Raw genomic sequence first — 23,189 nt, 5'->3', positions numbered from 1 at the left:
CCTAAGTTGAGACTTCCCTTGGGAGCATAAAAGTATTGTGGCTCTGTGTCTGTTTTCACCAACTGATTTTGAGACCCAAGTCTAAACATAAAGATTATTCTTAAAATTGTTATTTGTTTAACCTACTTGAAGATGAAGTATAGCATGGGAGTTAACACTTATAATTATATCATTCTTCATTTAGAACAAGATTTTAATGACATCATTTCAGCCTGTATATATATGCAACCTTGCAGGGACTGTTATTGAGTCTTAGAATATTAGTTAATCTAATTATTGGTAGGTGAATAAGGGCCCTGGATCATCTTATTTTTGTTGCTCCTCTTCTAAACACAAATCAAGTAAAGGCAGAAAGTGGTGTCCCTGATTAGTCTGCACAGGACGACACTTTCTGCACATGCATTAATGACCTAACCTCATCATGCGTCAGCAGGGACTCCTGGCCTGGTTCTGGCTTGGTGAAGTTAGCCACCATAGCTGCCACTGCAACCTGTCGAGACCCATCACCTGCTAGACACCCGGGCTGTAATGTAGGGCAGAGGGGCATTTCCCCTTTATCACTCACATAAGCACTATAACACATTGGTAGTCCCATAGAAAATCGAATTAAATTTATGACCTTTCTTACCAGAATCAAGTTTTCAAGAACCAAACATCACAGAACCTGAACCGACTGCAAGTCACTTGCAAACTGTTCTGGTTTTATGTTGTTTGCATACAGCCATGCTAACTTTGCTTCTGAGGGGGGAAAGGTAAAGGTGAAAACAGAGGAGCCTTACAGCAGCAATCAGGTGAAACTTGCAAAGTTAAAAAAAAATGAGCGTTCTGGGAAAACTGGGCTAAATGCATGTGCATAAATTGTCGGCCCAGGCTCACCAAGGCCGATACTTTCAGTTGAATAGATTTCGGCTTAGAAGAGACTTCCTTTGAACAAAAAATACCATTAAAGCGGAAAGTGTCATCCCTGATTAGATTGTAAGGACTGCACAGGCTAATCTGGCGCACCCATTAAGTCCAGATAAAAATAAAATAATATTGTATAAACAATTTTTACGCAGATTGAGGGTGTTCCGCTTGTTCCAGTATCCCAAAGGACATTGTACCTGAAACCCAAAGAGACATTTTACCTGGAGCCTTAAAAACATTGTACCTGGAGCCCAAATGACATTGTACCTGGAGCCCAAAGGACATTGTACCTGGAGCTAAAAGAGACTTTGTACCTGGAGCCCAAAGCAGGCAGCATGTCCGTACTTTCCTTCTCTGGGGAACAAGTCCAGGTAGAAGTAGCCCATCAATGCCTTGGTGGCCTTGTCCTTCACACTGTACTGGAATGACATCAAAATGCAAAAATGGTTCTTATGCCACATGTGACCAGGGTAGCTCCAGACTAGCTTTTAGCAGTTACCCATTCTGGCCAGGAGCTACTCTGTCTGCTAATGAGACCACGAAACCTTGCCTGACTTCAAAGCGGACAGCGTAACTCCTGATCAAACTGCACGATTGCGCAGGCTGGTCTGGAGCTACCCTGGTCGCTTAGGCATAATAACGTCTCTTGGGAACAAGTTGAGTTAGAAGTAGCCCTGCAATGCCTTCATGGTGGCCTTGTCTCTCACACTGTACTGTGGACATGGTGTATTGAAGAAATATTTGTAGATTAAGCATTACTTGGCTTATAAAGAATCTTATAAGCTCTCATGCGAAAACGGGTCTTATGTCATATGCAAAATGTTTATGTCCATAAAACTGAGACTACAAAACATTAACAAATTAAAGGTGTCTGAAAATTCAAAAACACAATCAGAATTGCACTGACACACAATATGTCCCATGTATACAGCCATTTTCAGAACGATATTTATATATGACAGCTCCCTTGCTTGTTTAGTAGGATGCTGTTTAGCATGTTTAAATTCATCAATTTTACACCATCATGTTTGAATCATATTCAAATGTAGAGTGTAAAATGATTTACCTGATATAGAAATCTTAAATATAGTCAAGAGTAATTGTTTATAAAATAGTTTAATAATATCACTCTCAGCCTTTTATATATTATCAAATTTTAATAATTTATAAATCAATATTTTAAATAAATATATTAAATAAAACACTGATTACTAGTACTATCATGTATACACAATTTTGAAAACTGCAAGGTTACCATGGAAACATCCTTGTGCCAAACTTCAGCTCCCTCCACCTGCTCAAAGTCAAGGCTCAGCAGTTCCTGAAAATAGTTCACTTCCTGGATAAAAGCTGGATTCAGCTAGTAAAGAGAAGGATTTACCAGAAGTAACCAGTAGACAGCAAAGTATGACCATGCCTTACAATGACTTTCCTAGGGTCTACAGTTACCCAATCAGATTATGCAGTCATGTTCGTTTATAAGTACAAATATAAGTCCACGATTGGCCAACACAGTCGTTGAATGAGAGGTATCTACCCTGTAAATTTTAATGTTACAGAAATGAATTTGCTATTTACAATCTAAGAAACAAATTCAGTATTTCAGTATATTGCATAAAAAAATCAAGGCTCTCACAGAAACGAAGGCAATGCTGACGACTTTTACCGGTTTTAAAACCCCTCTCATAGCACAATGTGCACACAAGGTCAAACTTTTATAACATAAAAAGCAGGTAAATATCCAAGTCCAAGGCCCATAACATTGCCAACAAGATATGTGTACGTCAGAAACACAATGCCCCCTACTGCCCCGCTTTGATTTTTTTTCTATTTATCATATGGCAGGTATAGAAATCATCTCCCTTTAAAGCTTATTACTTCCCTTGGATTTTGTCCAATCCAACCAGGAGGGGGGTCTGTAGACAGTCAAAAATGACCAAGTCAGACATCACTGACAACCAAGGCCTGTGGTTTATCAAAGAGATTATAGCCAGAGTTCATGATGTATCTATGGACATAAGTCCACAGGCATGTAATGAACCCTATCATTCACAAATTAGTACAGGAAAGAAATTATAATTAGATCATTAAAAAAAAACCTTTGACAAATCAATCATTTGAGTTATAAATAATCAAAATAAAAAATCTGTACAGTAACTGTGACAAGAACTTAAATTCTTGGTTAGGAAATATATAATCTAAGATTTATAATTATATAAATTACTTCCCTCGAAAATAATTGTCTCTAACAAATCTCTATTTTTAGTAGCAAATAATTAAAAGCCACTACCGTGACTGTAAATTCACCGCTGAAAATGTGCAGCTCCATGAGATACACATGCATGCCAAATATCAAGTTGCTATGCTCAATATTGAATAATTATCTCCCTTTAAAGCTTATTACTTCCCTTGGTTTTGTATTTTTGACCTTAGACCTTGAAGGATGACCTTGACCTTGACCTTTTACCACGATGTGTTTGTCAGAAACACAATGCAGCTTATTGCGCCGCTATGATTCATTTAACAAAAATATATAATTTGGCAGGTCAGATAATTATGTCCATTTAAAGATCATTACTTCCCTTGGATTTGTTTTTTCGACTCCGTGACCTGGTTTTTGACCTGGCATGACCAATTTTCAAACTTAACCTAGATATTGTCTAGATACAACTTCTGTGAAAGGTTCGTAAAGATCAGATGAAAACTATTTGAATTAGAGAGCGGACACGAAAAGTGTGACAGACTGACAGACAGACTGACTGACAGACTGACGGACAGTGCGAAAACTATATACACCTATTTCTTCGAAAGGGGGCATAAAAATGAATGGACCGGATCAAAACTCAAAACTTAATCTATACTCATAAAGGGAGACTCATGAAAAAAGTCAGGTAAGTATCTCAAAGCCTTTCAGAAAAAAAACACTCCAGAAACGGAAGCTGAACAGACTGACAGACATACTGACAGAGGGACAGGCAGTCAGACTACTATATGACACTCTACCGCGGGCATAGAATTTGAATTGAAGTTTGAAATTCGGTAAAATCTGCATTTTTGTGAACATCTGTTTGCAGCAAATGATGTTCACAGTGACGGTGAGCTCTGCTGCTCCAATGCTAAGGTTTATTATAGAAGATCAATCTTATAATCACTGTGCACCAGCACAAAACAATTTAAATATGAAAATTAGAGATGTAACTGTTGATATAGTGACTGCCTTGCAATCAGACGGTCATGGATTCAATCCTTACGTTTGGAACCTCCTCAAGTAAGGCTTCTTTCCAGGAACAGACTCTTGAGTGTTCTTTAATAATATGGCCCTAGAGCTTTTGATGCAATTGAGTTAAAAATAAATGAGCCGTGCTCTGGGAAAACTGGGTTTAATGCATGTGTGTAAAGTGCCGCCCCAGATTAGCCTGTGCTATTTGAACACTCTAATTAGGGACAATAGTTTTCACTTTCATTGTCTTTTTCGTTTACAAGAAGTTTTCCTTAGGAAAAAAACAGTTAAAGCGTAAAATGTCGTCTCTGATTAGCCTGTGCAGACCAAACAGGCTAATCTTGGACTACATTTCAAGCACATGCATTAAGCCCCATTTTACCGCGGCTCTAATATGTTTAATCTAAACTGGTGTAAGTGGATCTGACCTGGTATATATCTAAGAGTCCCTTGGTGACGACATTCATAGGGAAGTACTCCTTGAGTACGTTCTGGTCCACTGCATACTGCTGCTCCTCCACCACTGTCATGTAGTAGCGGTAGTCCCACATGTTCACCTTGCCGTCAAAGGTATAGCCATGCTTCTCACACTGAAACAAAGTAACTTTAATGAATATCAGCGGTAGTCCCACATGTTAACCTTGCTTCTTACACTAAAACAATGTAACGTTAATGAATATTAGTGGTAGTCCCACATGTTCACCTTGCTGACAAATGCATAACCATGCTTCTCACATTGCAAATCCGTTTACCACTCAGGTACCAACTTGTCCTGTTTGTTTAATGTTCAAATTAAATTAAAGACCTTAATTAATAGAAAAACAGCTTCATTTCAAACCCTTAGATACTGATAAGTAGCTAACAGAATCAAAAACAAGAGCACCGCCTTGCGGGTGCAGACCGCTCATCTTTTTTCTTTTTAAAGGTGAAGGGACTCTCATTTTCAATCACAAAGGAGGGAGGGGTGGAGTGAAGAGGGGTGCATTGTGTGGGGTTGTGGACATTTATTACATTATCTTCCAAAAATGCGAAAAAAAGGAAAAAAAAAATTGTTGGGGGGGATGGGGAGGGTGGGGGTGGGGATTCTTGGGTGCAATGGTTGGACGGTATTTCAAACATAAAATAATAAAAATAAATATTTGTGTTTTTTAACCGTTTCAAAAAAAAAATGGGGGGGGTGAGGTGGGGGGGGGGGGGGTATAGTGTGAGGGTGTGGTGGTAATTTGTGAGATGATCTTAAAAAAAAAAAAAAAAAAAAAATAGGGGGGGGGGGGATTCGGGTGGGGGGAGGGGGGGGTGGGGGGGGATTCTTGGGTGCGATGGTTGGACGGTATTTCAAACATAAAATAATCAAAATAAATAGTTTTGTTTTTTAACCGTTCGAAAAAAAAAATTTGGGGAGTTGGTGGGGTGGGGGGGGGGGGTATAGTGTGAAGGTGTGGTGGTCATTTGTGAGATGATCTTAAAAAAAAAATAAAAAAAAATAGGGGGGGGGGATTTGGGGGGGGGGGGGGGGAAGGGGGGGGGGCACAGGCGATGGTTTGGGTGGAGTCTATTGTGGTATGTCAGGTAAGAGTAGTTTTGTCAAAGTATCAATCAAATCTAATCATAAATAAAGAAGTTATGGCAATTTTAGCAAAATTTAATAATTTTACCTTGAGAGTCAAGGTCATTCAAAGGTCAAGGTAAAATTCAACTTGCAAGGTACAGTAACCTCATGATAGCATGAAAGTATTTGAAGTTTGAAAGCAATAGCCTTGATACTTAAGAAGTAAAGTGGATCGAAACACAAATTTAACCATATATTCAAAGTTACTAAGTCAAAAAAGGGCCATAATTCCGTAAAAATGACATCCAGAGTTATGCAACTTGTCCTTTTACTGTACCCTTATGGTAGTTTGCGAGTGTTCCAAGTATGAAAGCAATATCTATGATACTTTAGGGGTAAAGTGGACCAAAACACAAAACTTAACCAAACTTTCAATTTTCTAAGTATAAAGGGCCCATAATTCCGTCCAAATGCCAGTCAGAGTTACATAACTTTGCCTGCACAGTCCCCTTACGATAGTTAATAAGTGTTGCAAGTATGAAAGCAATAGCTTTGATACTGTAGGAATAAAGTGGACCTAAACACATAACATAACCAAATTTTCAATTTTCTAAGTATAAAAAGGGCACATAATACTGTCAAAATGCCAGTCAGAGTTACATTACTTTGCCTGCACAGTCCCCTTATGATAGTTAGTAAGTGTTGCAAGTATGAAAGCAATAGCTTTGATACTTAAGGAATAAAATGGACTTAAACACAAAACTCAACCAAAATTTTCAATTTTCTAAGTATAAAAAGGGCACATAATTCTGTCAAAATGCACGCCAGAGTTATCTAACTTTGCCTGCCGAGTCCCCTCATGATAGTAAGTAAGTGTACCAAGTTTGAATGCAATAGCATTGATACTTTCTGAGAAAAGTGGACCTAAACGCAAAACTTAACCGGACGCCGACGCAGACGCCGACGCCAAGGTGATGACAATAGCTCATAATTTTTTTTCAAAAAATAGATGAGCTAATAAACAGCCAGGGTGTAACTCACAGGTTATTCTGGTGTTATGCTGGTTGCAAAGAGCCATCTTCCACTTTGCTTCTGAGCAGAGAAGGGTTAACTAAAGTGATTTGGTATCCCTCCCCTTATTTACTTAGTTACAATTTAATAATGCATTAGGAATGCCAAATAAGGTAAATGATGCCCAAGTGAGAAGGAAATGAAATCATTAATGGGCTGTGCTCTGTAAAAAGGGGGTGTAATGCATGTGCATAAAGTATCATCCCAAATTTGCCTGTGCAGTCCGCCTTAACTTGATTTTTGCTTAGAAGAGACTTTCTTGAAACAAATTTTTTTTAATGAAAGTGGAAAGTGTCGTCTGCACAGGCTAATCTGGGACAACAATTTCAGCGCATGCATTAAACCCCTTTTCACAGAGCACGGCCCAAATCTAAGGCAACAAAACATCTATACTCAAAGTCTTAATAAAGGTGAAAATCTTCAATGAGTACTTAAACTCACCATACCATCACGCTCCCAAACTATGAAATATTTACAAAAAAGACAACTGCTCTTGGTACCCGTTAATAATATTAACTTTTCTGAAAATCTGAAGAAAACTTGTAAAAATGTAGGAATAATCTGTTAAAGACAACCTCAAAAGACCTTATGTAATTCCCAGCTTAACTTAGTACTGAAAAATCCAGTCAAACTTCTTCAAAATCTGACAAAGTATAATTGTGCAGACATACCAGTAACCATTACCCTTATCCTTACACCAACCCTAACCCATCATTAAAACAGGCCCATACATATATCTTTGTTAACATACAAAAGCCTGTAACTGATAAATGCTCTTCTTTAATCCTGGAGAGGAGGCTGGCAATATTAATGTTTACATGATCTTTCCCTACACAAGTAACTGAATATGGCTGGGCATGGATCTGAACTCTGTATTTAAAATAAAGCACTCTACTCACTAGCTAGAAGGTCCCAGCACCCAATAGGTGTGAGAGGCGCAAGTGCCTTCTAATTTCGCCAAAATTTCACTTTAGTTCACGACTGAGCATCACAGGCGTTTGATTTCATTATCATTCACACTCAATATTACAAACAAAATCAGTAATACAAAGAGCATTTATGAAAAATGGAAGACTCAGAAAAAAAAGGCAAACACATATTACCTCCTCTTGTTTGTATTTCAGGAAATTGGCGAGGTCTGCTTGTTTTAGTGGCTCAAGTTTCACTGCCAGTTCAGTGAGGAACTTCTCTACAGCTTCAGGGGTCTTTGCCATGCGCATGTCCAGCACAAATTCCGCATGGGTTTTGTACCCAAGAATCTGGGCTTTCTGATGATAAAATAAGGCAATAGGCATATTCTGGGAAATCTGGGCTTAATACATGTGAGTTAAGAGTCTTTCAAGATTAGCCTGTGCAGTCCACACAGGCTAATCAGGTATGACATTTTAAGCTTTTATGGAATTTTTCATTTAAAGCAACTCTCTTCAAATGAAAATCCAGTCTAGGCATAAAGTGTTGTCCCTGATTAGCCTATCAGAACAGCACAGGCTAATTCGGGACAACACTTACACATATGCATTAACGCCATTAACTTCAAAAGTAAGTGTGGTGTAAAACTTACATTAAACAAGAGATGTGTTTGTCAGACACACAATGCCCCCTATTGCGCCGCTTTGATACATGTTTTTTTTTACCTTTGACCTTGAAGGATGACCTTGACCTTTCACCACTCAAAATGTGCAGCTCCATGAGATACACATGCATGCCAAATATCAAGTTGCTAAGTGAAGTGACATAGAAGTTATGAGCATTTTTCGAAACCTAAATGCGAAATTTAAATCCTAAATGCAAAGTGTGACGGAAAGACAGATGGACGGTCCGATCACTATATGCCCTACTTTGGGGGCATAAAAATGATACCTTGCAAACATTTCATAGATCTTATCTTTAAGATAAATGCTTCCTTGTTAGTATGGATGTAAAATAATTGAAGAAATAACAACAAACTTATTTTATCTTTCTTATACCAGAGGTTTGATTTTGTTAACATCTCATGGGTGGAAAATACAATACCATACCCCTTTTACTGAGTTTATTATTATCTTCCCTTTAAAATATAGCCAACAAGCTAACTACTATTTGGAAAACTACTTTGGCATTGGAAGGGAAACAAGAGTGACAAAGGCCCTTGGTCACCCATCTGGCAACAAAGGAACCAAACTGTTGTAAGCAGCTTTAGTGATGTTTCTATAATCAATGTGGCTTCTTACCATACATTTTAACCGAAAACATGCTTGCACTCGGCTGAGATATTGTTAGAAAAGTATCATCAGAAAAAATGTTTTGCTAAAAATTTATGTTAATTTGGCAAAACGTGAGACTTAAAGGTTACAGCCATTTAAGGAAAACTTACAACAATAAGTTCAACTGACCATAACCATTTTCAAGAAGATATCATTTAAACAAATGTTCTATGCAATCTTAATATATGTCATACAATGTGAAGTGTGTTAACAATATTTCTCTATAATAATAAAAAGACAAATACTTAACTGTTTTTTTTTCATGAAGAGCATTTTTCTAACTCAGCCAGGATATGATTACAATAAAGATTCTAGGACAGTTTCATGAAGATTGGACTAAACATGAGACTTCTACAATTTTCACAAGAAGTCATTTATTCCATATCAGGAAAACTGCCAACTAAATGAAAACACTTTACGAGAAACATTTTCAAACATGGCTGAAATATCAGAAGAACAAAATGTTCTATGCCATTTACATACAGATTGGACAAATATGTGACTTCAAGAGTGTTAACACATGTTTTCTTTACCACGCATGGCCCAGTTTGGAACTAGGCTGGGATATCATTTAGCCAAATTCACTGGCCAAGTTTATTGAACATTGGACAATGATGGGGCCTTTACAGTGTTCACATGGTAAAAATTCAATTCAGAGGACAACGAACAGACAAACGACTAACACGAACAAGAGGCCCATGAGGGCCTGAATCGCTCTACTGGCTGGAATCAATAGGGCTCAAGCCCTTGATAGTATGAACAATCTGAGTAAGTTTTAAATTTTTGCATAAACAAGAAGAAACGTAAAATTTTAACTTCAAATGGCTCCTTTTCAACAATAAGTTGGACAAATATTCTTCACTCTCAATGGGGTTCTGGCCCTTGATGATATAAAACATCCGTTTCAAAAGGATAGAACTTTATATGTAAACAAATAAGAAATGTGTTTGTCGGAAACACTATGTCCCCTTCTGCACCGCTTTTAATTTCTTTTTTTTAACCTTTGACCTTGACGGATGACCTTGACCTTGAGCTTTCACCACTCAAAATGCGCAGCTCCATGAGATACACATGCATGCCAAATATGAAGTTGCTATCTTCAATATTGCAAAAGTTATGGCAAATTTTAAAGATTTTCATTTTTTTCTCAAATTCAAGGGATGATAATTCTGGACTTATAACTCCGATATTGCTCATTTTCCATAGGGTTTGACTCATCATTCAGATAAAGACACTGTGCAAGTTGGGAAATGATTGGATGAAAACTGTGGACTTAATTGCATAAACAAGCCTTATTTCACAATTTTCTCAACTTCAAGGGGAGATAATTCTAGACTTTTTACTCTGATGTAACCCATTTTCAATAGGGTTCGAGTCCTCATTAATATAAAGACACTGAACAAGTTTGAAAAGAATCGGATGAAAACTGTGGACTTTATTGCGTAAACAATATAAAGAAGTGAAACTCCAGCTGCTGGATGCCTTATTTCAAAATTCTCAAATTCAAGGGGAGATAATTCTGGATTTTTTACTCTGATGTAACCCATTTTCAATAGGGTTTGAGTCCTCAATAATATAAAGACACTGAACAAGTTTGAAAAGAATCAAATGAAAACTGTGGACTTTATCGCGTAAACAAGAACAAGATGTGTTTGTGAAACACTATGTCCCCATATATGACGTTTGACCTTGAAGGATGACCTTGACCTTGACCCTTCACCACTAAAAATGTGCAGCTCCATGAGATACACATGCATGTCAAATATAAAATTGCTAGCTTCAATATTGCAGAAGTGACATAACATGAGCAATTTTGACCCATATATTTGACCTTGAAGGATGACATTGACCTTTCACCACTCAAAATATGCAGCTCCATGAGATACATGCATGTCAAATATCAAGTTGCTATCTTCAATTCTGCAAAAGATCTCATAAAATGAGCGATTTTGGCCACATATATTTGACCTCTGACCTTGAAGGATGACCTTGACCTTTCAGCACTCAAAATGTGCAGCTCCATGAGATACACATGCATGCCAAATATCAAGATGCTATCTTGAATATTGAAATATTGCAAAAGTGTACATTAAATGAGCGATTTTGACCCATATATTTGACCTTTGACCTTGAAGGATGACCTTGACCTTTCACCACTCAAAATGTGCAGCTCCATGAGATACATATGCATGCCAAATATCAAGTTGCTATCTTCAATATTGCAAAAGTTATTGCAAATGTTAAAGTTGGCGCAAACCAACAGACCAACCAACAGACCAACAGACAGGGCAAAAAGAAAATGTCCCCCACTACGATAGTGGGGGACATAAAAAGTCTAACGCACGGACAACGGAAACCACGCCATGACATAAGCTCTTCAGGCCTTCGGCCAGTAGAGCTAAAAATCACTATGAACAAGTTGTGCTCAGGTGAGGTAAAACTCATTAGAAAAGAAAAATCACATCCCATTTATATAGTGGAACATAAGAAATAAGTGAAGATTGTTTAAAAATTTGACTCTAATTACCTCATGTCGCAGTTGAACTAATTCCTCCAATATTTTTGTGTTTTCCACTATACACCTGTAACAGAGAGAAAATACATGATACTACTACAATATCTCATTTCACATAGGTCTTCTAACCATTAACCCTTTCCCACTCAGAGGCGAAGTGAAAAAGGCTATGTGCAAACTGAGTAACTAGCAGTCTGTTCAGGTTTTATGCTGTTTGCTGCTCATCAGTATCTAAGGGTTGGAAATGGAGCTGTTAATACTTGAATTAAGTAATAAGGTCTTTATTTTATTCGCATTTCAAAGGGACTTCAAATGCTTCACAATACATTTTTAAGTGGTAAAGGGTTAAACAAGTCTTCCACATACCTGCTATTAAATGCATTCTCCAACCTCTCTCTAGTTTGGGGATTCATACATTTCTTCATAGAAGGGAAGTAGTGGGGATACTTTAATGTCAATTTGCACTTCCCTTCCTCTGTCTGAAACGAAACACATCTGCCAGTATTCACAAAGCATACAAGCAAAAATAAGATTTTGTATCATTCTTTAAAAACAATTGTATCAAAGTAACCCAATATTAAAATAAGAAATGTATGTGATACATGTTATTACTTTTCATAAATTTACAAAAGAAATCTCTATGTGTAAAATCATATTTCTGATTTAAAAAATAAGCATACAAGAAAATAAATTGACTACATCTACAATAAACACGATTATTTAGCTATTAAGCTTGCTACCAGTATTAAAAACAGCTCTGTTTTTTGGAAAACTAGGCTCAATGCATGTCTTTAAAGCGTCTTCCCAGATTAGCCCGTACAGTTTGCACACGCTTATCAGGGAGGACACTTTCCACTTTTATGGATTTTTTTTGTTTAAGAGACGCCTCATCTTTACATGTACAATATTCCAGTTATGGCACAGAGGGTTGTCCCTGATAACTCTGTTGGGGCTAATCTGGGTCAACACTTGAAACTCATGAATTTAATCTAGTTTAAGCAGATTGCTGCAAAATAATCATTAAAACAATACCTTGTCCAATCCTTTTATGAAATTGTCAGGCAGACCAGCTGAAAAAGAAGCATTTAATGATTTAATAGTATATTTATCGTATGCAAGTACAATATTAAACAAAAACAAGGGCTGTTTGTAAAACATGCATGCCCCCCATTTTACTGTGTCAAGTCACCGTGACCTTGACCTTTGACCTAGTGACCTGAAAGTCAATAGGGGTCATCTGCGAGTCATGATCAATGTACCTATGAAGTTTCATGATCCTAGGCGTAAGCGTTCTTGAGTTATCATCCGGAAACCATTTTTCTAAGATGAGTCACCGTGACCTTTGACCTAGTGAACTGAAAATCAATAGGGGTAATCTGCGAGTCATGATCAATGTACCTATGAATTTCATGATCCTAGGCATAAGCGTTCTTGAGTTATCATCTGGAAACCATTTTACTATTTCGGGTCACTGTGACCTTGACCTTTGACCTAGTGACCTGAAAATCAATAGGGGTCATCTGGGAGTCATGATCAATGTACCTATAAAGTTTTATGATCCTTGGCATAAGCGTTCTTGAGTTATCATCCGGAAACCAGTCTACTATTTCGGGTCATCGTGACCTTGACCTTTGACCTAGTGTCCTGAAAATCAATAGGGGTCATCTGCAAGTCATGATCAATGTACCTATGAAGTTTCATTATCCTAAACCTAAGCGTTCTTGAGTTATCATCCGGAAACCATCTGGTGGACGGACGGACGGACCGACATGTGCAAAAACAATATACCCCCTCTTCTTTGATGATAAAAAAAAAATATGTTTGCATATCAAGATTAACAGATTTGCATTTGCATTCAGTAGAGGACTTAAAGTTAACAAGAGATGTGTTTGTCATAAACACAATGCCTCCTATTGCACTCCTTTGAAGCCATATATTTGACCTTTGACCTTTCACCACTTAAAATGTGCAACTCCATGAGATACACATGCATACCAAATATCAAGTTGCTATCTTCAAAAATGCAAAAGTTATTGCAAAACTTTAACAAAGGTTAAAGTTTGGGACACACACAATGAATGACAGACAGACAGGCCAAAAACAATATGCCCCTGATCTTTTGATCCGGGGGCATAAAAAGTACAATTATTAATCAACAGTTTTTTTAAATAAAGTCTTTGATTTGTCAATATTAACCAGATACTATTCAACTTTGTTTGCTTTTATTACCATCACACTTAAACCCTTTACCACTTAGATACGTATCTTGACGCAAATGAAGTCACTTTCAGGCTGTTTTGGTTTTATGCTGTTTGCACATTTTCACTTTCGCTTCTCAGTGGGGGTAAATATTTTATTATACTTTAAGTGACTAAACTGTGTGCATGTGTTTAATTGATTGATTATATTTCAACATTACTTTCAGTCAGGACCTTTTTTAACCCTTTACCATATAGATTTGACGCAATTGTAGTCCCTTAGAAAGTTAGATTTAATTAATGACCTTTCTTACTAGATTCAAATTGTAAAGGCTTCATTTCAAACTCTTAGATAATGATAAACAGCAAATTATGAAATAGCATAAAACCTATTACTCGCAGGCTGTTCTGGTTTTATGCTGATTGCAAATAGCCAAAATAACTTGATGCATAAAATATATAAATTTTACAGAATGTCTGAATCACTGAATTACAAAATAGAAAAATGTGCAAGTAATATTGGTTCTCTTTTTTTGCGGATGTGAGTGCAATGTTCTGCTTATTAACTACACCAGTTATAAACAGATTAAAGGATATTGTTTTATAATAAATAGGCTAGAGTACAGAAGTTGTCATATTCTGAAAACTGATTTCCAAAATACTACACATTAGGTTCCACTTTTCCAGTTTTTACTGGAAAAAAGGTTACAAATACTGAAATCAGTTTAAATACTGAAAACGATTATATTGCCAAACAGTACCAAGTTCTTCAACTGTAAATTCTAGGACTGTGTTTTCTTCGTTGAGGTTCTTGTTGAAGTCTATAGACAGACCACTCATCTTCTTCTGGATCTCCTTTATCTTGTCCTGCACCTCCTTGGACAGATGCAGACCTGACCTCAGAAAGAAAAAAGTGTCATTAGATGCAGACCTGACCTCAGAAAAGTACAAGAGCACCGCCTTGCATGTGCAGACCGCTCATCTATTTTTCTTTTTAAAGGTGAAGGGAACTATCTCAATACTTCAATCAAATAAGATGGATGGGTGGGGTGGAGAGGGAAGTATAGTGTGGGGGGTTGGTCATTTATTACATTATCATCCAAAAATAAGAAATAAAAATGCAAAAACTAAATAAAAATAATTTAAAAAAAAATTAGAGGGGGGGATTCTTGGGTGGGATAGTTGGACAGTCTTTCAAAAATAAAATAATACAAATAAATATTTTTGTTTTTTAACCATGTTTCCAAAAAAAATTGAGGGGGGGGGGGGTTGGGTGGGGTCGGGGCTGTGTAGTGTGAGGGTGTGGTCATTTATAAGATGATCTTTCACAAAAAAAATGAAAAAAAAAAAAATGTTATTGTTTTTTTTTTGGGGGGGGGCATGGGGGATGGTTTGGGTGGAGTCTATTGAAGTATGTCATGTCAAAGTATCAATCAACTCTGATCATAAATAACAAAGTCATGGCAATTTTTGCAAAATTTAATTATTTGACCTTGAGAGTCAAGGTCATTCAAAGGTCAAGGTAAAATTCAACTTGCCAGGTACAGTACCCTCATGATAGTATGAAAGTATTTGAAGTGTGAAAGCAATAGCCTTAATACTTTAGAAGTAAAGTGGATGTAAACACAAAATTTAACCATATATTCAAAGTTACTAAGTCAAAAAAGGGCCATAATTCCGTCAAAATGAAACCAGATTTATGCAACTTGTTCCATACAGTCCTCTTATGATAGTTTGTGAGTGTTCCAAGTCTGAAAGCAATAGCTATGATACTTTAGGAGTTAAGCGGCCCAAAACACAAAACTTAACCAAATTTTCAATTTTCTAAGTATAAATGGGCCATAATTCTGTCAACATGCCAGTCAGAGTTACATTACTTTGCCTGCCCAGTCCCCTTATGATAGTAAGTAAGTGTCGCAAGTATGAAAGCAATAGCTTTGATACTTTAGGAATAAAGTGGACCTAAACACAAAACTTAACCAAATTTTCAATTTTCTAAGTATAAAAAGGGCACATAATTCTGTCAAAATGCACACCAGAGTTATCTTACTTTGCCTGCCCAGTCCCCTCATGATAGTAAGTAAGAGTACCAAGTTTGAATGCAATAGCTTTGATACTTTATGAGAAAAGTGGACTTACACACAAAACTTTACCGGACGCCTACGCCAAGGTTATGACAATAGCTCATAAACAAAGTGAATAAAGTGTCATCAGATGGAGACCTGACCTCAGAAAAGAAAAACAATGTGCATAAAGTGTCATCAGATGCAGACTTGAACTCAGAAAAGAAAAACAAAGTGCATAAAGTGCCATCAGATGCAGACCTGACCTCAGAAAAGAAAAACAATGTGCATAAAGTGTCATCAAAAAGAGACCTGACCTCAGAAAAGAAAAACAATGTGCATAAAGTGTCATAAGATGCAGACCTGACCTCAGAAAAGAAAAATAAAGTGCATAAAGTGTCATCGGATGCAGACCTGACCTCAGAAAAGAAAAACAAAGTGCATAAAGTGTCATCAGATGCAGACCTGACCTCAGAAAAGAAAAACAAAGTGCATAAAGTGTCATCAGATGCAGACCTGAACTCAGAAAAGAAAAACAAAGTGCATAAAGTGTCATCAGAAAGAGACCTGACCTCAGAAAAGAAAAACAATGTGCATAAAGTGTCATCAGATGCAGACCTGACCTCAGAAAAGAAAAACAAAGTGCATAAAGTGTCACCAGATGCAGACCTGACCTCAGAAAAGAAAAACAATGTGCATAATGTGTCATCAGATGCAGACCTGACCTCAGAAAAGAACAACAAAGTTCATAAAGTGTCATCAAATGCAGACCTGACCTCAGAAAAGAAAAATAAAGTGCATAAAGTGTCATCAGATGCAGACCTGACCTCAGAAAAGAAAAACAAAGTGCATAAAGTGTCATCAGATGCAGACCTGATCTCAGAAAAGAAAAACAAAGTGCATAAAGTGTCATCAGATGCAGACCTGACCTCAGAAAAGAAAAACAAAGTGCATAAAGTGTCATCAGAAAGAGACCTGACATCAGAAAAGAAAAACAATGTGCATAAAGTGTCATCAGATGCAGACCTGACCTCAGAAAAGAAAAACAAAGTGCATAAAGTGTCATCAGATGCAGACCTGACCTCAGAAAAGAAAAACAATGTGCATAATGTGTCATCAGATGAAGACATGACCTCAGAAAAGAAAAACAAAGTGCATAAAGTGTCATCAGATGCAGACCTGACCTCAGAAAAGAAAAACAAAGTGCAAAAAGTGTCATCAGATGCAGACCTGACCTCAGAAAAGAAAAACAAAGTGCATAAAGTGTCATCAGATGCAGACCTGACCTCAGAAAAGAAAAACAAAGTGCATAAAGTGTCATCAGATGGAGACCTGACCCCAGAAAAAAAATCATGTGCATAAAGTGTCATCAGATGGAGACATGACCTCAGAAAAGAAAAACAATGTGCATAAAGTGTTATCAAATTGAGAACTGACCTATCAAAAGATAAAGAATGTGCATAAAGTGTCATCAGATGGAGACATGACCTCAGAAAAGAAAAACAATGTGTATAAAGTGTTATCAAATTGAGACCTGACCTAAGAAAAGATAAAGAATGTGCATAAAGTGTCATTCCAGATCAGCAAGTGCAGTCCAAACAGGCTAATCAGAGACAACACTTTCCGCCCTTACTGTTTTTTTCCTGAGAAGAGACTTTATATAAACAAAAAAACTGCCAGGAAATCTAGCTAATCAACATGGCGGGATTATTGGGGATCAGTCAGAGCAGACCATGGAGACTACCTTGTATTTTAAACCAGCTCAATATAATATTTTGTTAATATTATGATTTAGTTAACAGATGATCATATTTTCTTCAAACTATGTTGTCTTTTTTTACATGTATCATATTAATACTGCAAGCACCTTTCACAAACATAAATTGAAATGGAAACAAATTGAAACTCAGACTAAAATAAGTTATGTAAATAAACATTATTGAAATGACATCAAAAATATATATTACATCTGAAATTATAAAACTTCTCAAATTTTCTCAAATTTAAAACAAAGATTACTGCAAACCATTTATTTTCATTTACACGAATTTTCCTGTTGTTATATTGTGCAGAGATCTTAAATTTGAGGTTTGATCTTCAAGAAAAGCAACAAAAATTAATGTCATACGAAAGTTAATGGTTTTGAACCAGTAAGGATGTCTTCTATTTATCTGCAAGGCTGCACAGAGAATATCCACTTACCGTTCCTTTTCCCAATTTTTATTTGTCTCTCTACGTAGCGCTTTTGTTCGGCCGTTAATCCATCAAGACCTTTCTTCTCAAAGTCCACAATTGACTGGAACACGTCTTGCCGCATGCTTGAACAGAGAAAGACAATATGTTGTATCAATGTTCAGAATATCTCTCCTCTTTTGACTGGCATATGGTTATGGTATTTATAATTTAAGTGCTAAAATTCAAAATCAATTTTTCCAAAGCAGTTTCAATCTACTTCTTCAATCAATTAGTACTGGCAAGTGGTATTAAAAGGCTCTGATGTTAGATTATTATAAATTACTTTAATGACAGCACTGTGGGGTAATTAAATGCTTTCTTTTGAGTTTGATGAAAAAGAAGAAACTTTTGGTTGTTCCGTTTGTTTCTCAATAATATCAATTAAATAACAAACATTCTAATATCCTAATGAAAAAGAGTTTTCAGAGACATATGTATTTTTTATTTCCATGATAACTAGCAGAGTATCTTAAGAACATTAGTAACAACAAAAAAACATCAGATTTACTAGGTTGGCGCTAAGGAAAAAAAATTAGTAGCCAAATTTCAGCACTACGATAACGACCCACATTATAACCTTATTTGCTCAATGAACGACATAATCATTATCATGAATCTATAGGTATCAACAATGACTGTATTAAATTATCAATGAAGTCACATTTAAATAAATTATTTGTTACCTGAAATCAAATAATTTCATATTGTTTTTTATTTTTCATTTATATTTATTTTCATGCACTGGCACAAACGGTATACAATGTTAGAACTTTCAGATATGCCCCGGTCTTTGATTGGGTGGGTCTTGCTTTGCATACGTAGAACTTGTCATTGCAGACGACAGCAATAATTTTGCCCTCTTTCTTATAACACGGGTTTTACATGGCATACCGGTATTAATGCATAGTGAATAGTTATTATCACGTGGCTGTAGAAAAACGGTGTAAATCAGTTCTACAAATAGACATGATAAAATGTGCATGCACTGGATTGAATTTGTTACCGCATCACATTATTAACGGGTTTTGTTTTTCACAACTTACTCGCCGTAAGTAATTTTACACTGCTCAACAATTGCAATTAACTTCTCATAATTAATGATTGTTTACAGTACGGTAAATAGGTGTGATGATGATGCCCGGAACCGCCTTTAATGTACTGCTTTATTTACCGGTTTAATATCACGTATTAATGCTACAACTGTGATTCATTGTTACATTGTTAATAAACCTGCGATAAACGCTTACTCTGTGACCGACGTCAATCAAAAATAATAATCGCTATATAACTCCGCCTCCATAAACATTCTCGTAACCGATTGGACGTTAAATATCACAGTTTGGCGACTGGAAAGTTACCCGAAAATTTCCCGTGATGAATCTGTCAGCATACACGACTGTGTTATGTGGCTTGAATATAAGATACGGGCATCCGGTTATCTCTTATCAATGGACTATCTATTACCACCTGGAGCTTTTATGGCGATTTCATGTGGAAATCGGTGCCGAGTTCTCTTTAAAAGTAGGGAATATTATATACTTAAAGAGAAATATCATGGGTTTTTTTGCAATCGCCATTTTCATTAACATTTTAAACTTTAATCGCCAGCTGAAAGATTCAATCGCCTTTGGCGATTTTGGCGATCGGAAACGCTAACATAGGATTTATCTTAACAAACGGCAGCTTACATAAACCAAACATAAAATCATACTTTCCAGAAAATTCCTGTCATGCTAACAAATTTAGCTCTACCTTATTTCAACATCAAATTCACTAAGTCTTTTATCTGCTGCTGAACTTGCGTCTCGTAGAGTTTTGTCTTCAAACACATGCTGTACAAAGTCAATGTTGTTCCTTTCCACTGCGTATTCTCTGTCAACAGCCATTAGGGGCTGAAAATATAACGGAACAAAAGTCTTCTAAAAACACAGTATTATGTGAATTGGGAATAAGACATCAATTTGGGAATAAATTGTGTTTTATCAAAAGTGCATAATATGCAGTTTTATATGTTGTATTTATCTAGTTTGACAAATTATAATTAAAACAGATACTTGCATATATAATAGCATCATTTAAATTGATTTTACTTCAAAACTGGATTTTTTATAAATAAAAAAAAAAATCCTCATGAAATGAACTGTGTCCATGCCATGCATGGACACGGTTTAAAAATACACTTTAAATGATAAAAATACAATCACTGTTAATGAAAAAGTCATGGAAAATTGCTTATTAAGCTTAAGTTATAGATAATATATTACAAAAATAAATGTAGATCATAAAATGAATAGTTTTGTTTGAGAAAATCACCAAAATGATGTCCATTCCCAGTTTGATGTCTTATTCCCAATTCACATAATACAGTGTTTAAAGAACTTATCTCTAATCACTAGCCTGCAACCACAGAGCTAGAACAATCTCATTCAGGCGTGCAAATAGTCATTTAATAATGCCACAGTGAGACTAGTGGTACAGCTGTTTAAACACTTGGATGGTGGATTTGCTTGTCTACTGGATTCAAACAATCAAATGTATCAAAATACTCTTATAAGTTGATTTGCATTTTTGACCCGTTTGTTTAGCTTCGAATGTTTGCAAGCGTGATTCTTTCATTGTGTACACACCGGTCTTACTGACAATAACGTAGTGACCTCACCATCTATGTATAGAAAGCGATTCTCTTATTATCTAAACCAGCAGATCTCCCGCGTGCGCGCCACTCGATTCCTTTGTCCACTGACCTACTGGCTAACACAGGTAATGGGCGCGTGGCCAAGTCACTTTAACACTATCAATTTTTCATAAAACAACTATTTTCATAAAAAAAAATTAAAAAATTCTGATATAATATACACAGGTATTGGGCGCTTGGCCAAGTCACTTTAACACTATCAATTTGTCATAAAACAACTTTTTTCATCAAAAAATAAATACAACAAAATTCTAATATAATATTATATCAGATTTAATTTAGTGTTATTTCGATTTGTTTTATCAAAATTGATATCATTATGCATTTGTTTTAAATTCAACTTCGGAATAATGAGGAAATTCGTACCATGGAGAATTCGTACCACTTTTAAATAAATGAACGATCACTTGAAGTCATTTTTTGGTAGCAATTTGTTGTTGAAAACATTCTTGAAAACACGTAATTACGTGAAAAATAAATACCGGTATGTACACTTCAACATCGTTATTTTGAACACTGATAATCCGAATTCACCATTAATTGAAAAAGAAACAAGAGCACCGCCTTGCGGGTGCAGACCGCTCATCTATTTTCTTTTGAAAGGTGAAGGGACTCTCATTTTCAGTCACAAAGGAGGGAGGGGTGGTGTGAAGAGGGGTGCATAGTGTGGGGGTGTGGACATTTATTACATTATCTTCCAAAAATGCGAAAAAAAGGGGAAAAAAAATCGGGGGGGGGGGGGTGGGGGGGGGGGTGGGGGGTGGGGAGGTGGGGGGGGGGGGGATTCTTGGGTGCGATGGTTGGATGGTATTTCAAACATAAAATAATAAAAATAAATATTTGTTTTTTAACCGTTTAAAAAAAAAAATAATTGGGGGGGGGGTGAGGTGGGGGGGGTATAGTGTGAGGGTGTGGTGGTAATTTGTGAGATGATCTTAAAAAAAAAAAAATAAATAAATAAAAAAAAAAAAAAAATAGGGGGGGGGGATTCGGTTGGGGGGAGGGGGGGTGGGGGGGATTCTTGAGTGCGATGGTTGGACGGTATTTCAAACATAAAATAATAAAAATTAATAGTTTTGTTTTTTAACCGTTTAAAAAAATAAATTTGGGGATGGGGTGGGATGGGGGGGGTATAGTGTGAGGGTGTGGTGGTCATTTGTGAGATGATCTTAAAAAAAAAAAAAAAAAAAATAGGGGGGGGGGGTGTGGATTCGGGGGGGGGGGGGAGGGGGGGGCATGGGCGTTGGTTTGGGTGGAGTCTATTGTGGTATGTCAGGTAAGAGTAGTTTTGTCAAAGTATCAATCAAATCTAATCATAAATAAAGAAGTTATGGCAATTTTAGCAAAATATAATAATTTGATCTTGAGAGTCAAGGTCATTCAAAGGTCAAGGTAAAATTCAACTTGCCAGGTACAGTAACCTCATGATAGCATGAAAGTATTTGAAGTTTGAAAGCAATAGCCTTGATACTTAAGAAGTAAAGTGGATTGTAACACAAAATTTAACCATATATTCAAAGTTACTAAGTCAAAAAAGGGCCATAATTCCGTAAAAATGACATCCAGAGTTATGCAACTTGTCCTTTTACTGTACCCTTATGATAGTTTGTGAGTGTTCCAAGTATGAAAGCAATATCTATGATACTTTAGGGGTAAAGTGGACCTAAACACAAAACTTAAACCAAACTTTCAATTTTCTAAGTATAAAGGGCCCATAATTCCGTCCAAATGCCAGTCAGAGTTACATAACTTTGCCTGCACAGTCCCCTTACGATAGTTAATAAGTGTTGCAAGTATGAAAGCAATAGCTTTGATACTGTAGGAATAAAGTGGACCTAAACACATAACTTAACCAAAATTTTCAATTTTCTAAGTATAACAAGGGACAAAATTGTCACAAAACCAGGTTTTCATTGTGAAAAAAAATCTGATAAAGGGAGAAAACTCAAACTGAACTTTTGAAATGAACAAACAAAATTAACCCCCTTTGTAAGTCGTGGCGACCTTGACATTGGAGATATTGACATGATTCTTTCGTGCGACACACCGTCCCATGATGGTGAACAAATGTGCCAAATGATTTTAAAATCTCACAATGAATGACATAGTTATGGCCAGGACAAGCTCATTTATGGCCATTTTTGACCTTTGAACTCAAAGTGTGACCTTGACCTTGAAGATATCGACGTAATTATTTCGCGCGACACACCGTCCAATGATGGTGAACAAATGTGCCAAATGATTTTAAAATCTGACAATGAACGACATAGTTATGGCCCGGACAAGCTTGTTCCGCCCGCCCGCCAGCCCGCCCGCATTCGCCAATCTAATAACCAGTTTTTACCTTCAGAAAACCTGGTTAAAAAGGGCACATAATTCTGTCAAAATGCACGCCAGAGTTATCTAACTTTGCCTGCCCAGTCCCCTCATGATAGTAAGTAAGTGTACCAAGTTTGAATGCAATAGCATTGATACTTTCTGAAAAAAGTGGACC

The 23,189-nt window shown here is 36.5% G+C and overlaps 1 protein-coding gene across 4 annotated transcripts in view; it reads right to left on the bottom strand.

Annotated features, from left to right (window-relative positions):
• Positions 1-23,189, bottom strand: part of LOC127833413 (thimet oligopeptidase-like) — a 388,329-nt gene that overhangs the window by 8,184 nt on the left and 356,956 nt on the right. For all 4 annotated transcript variants that reach the window (XR_008027402.1, XR_008027403.1, XM_052358642.1 and 1 more), the window contains exons 3-13: positions 19,753-19,892; positions 17,968-18,083; positions 14,464-14,595; positions 12,537-12,574; positions 11,871-11,983; positions 11,517-11,571; positions 7,850-8,014; positions 4,555-4,716; positions 2,162-2,227; positions 1,221-1,325; positions 416-523 (exon numbers count right to left, since the gene is read on the bottom strand). Coding sequence is in view for 2 of the 4 variants with exons in the window: in XM_052358642.1 (XP_052214602.1) it covers positions 416-523; positions 1,221-1,325; positions 2,162-2,227; positions 4,555-4,716; positions 7,850-8,014; positions 11,517-11,571; positions 11,871-11,983; positions 12,537-12,574; positions 14,464-14,595; positions 17,968-18,083; positions 19,753-19,892 (1,200 nt within the window). In the remaining 2 variants the exon portion in view is untranslated. The remainder of the gene's footprint in view (positions 1-415; positions 524-1,220; positions 1,326-2,161; positions 2,228-4,554; positions 4,717-7,849; positions 8,015-11,516; positions 11,572-11,870; positions 11,984-12,536; positions 12,575-14,463; positions 14,596-17,967; positions 18,084-19,752; positions 19,893-23,189) is intronic.

The sequence above is a fragment of the Dreissena polymorpha genome, chromosome 6, assembly GCF_020536995.1.
Source record: "Dreissena polymorpha isolate Duluth1 chromosome 6, UMN_Dpol_1.0, whole genome shotgun sequence".
NCBI lineage: Eukaryota > Metazoa > Mollusca > Bivalvia > Myida > Dreissenidae > Dreissena > Dreissena polymorpha.
This window is presented reverse-complemented; position numbering and strand designations above follow the sequence as displayed.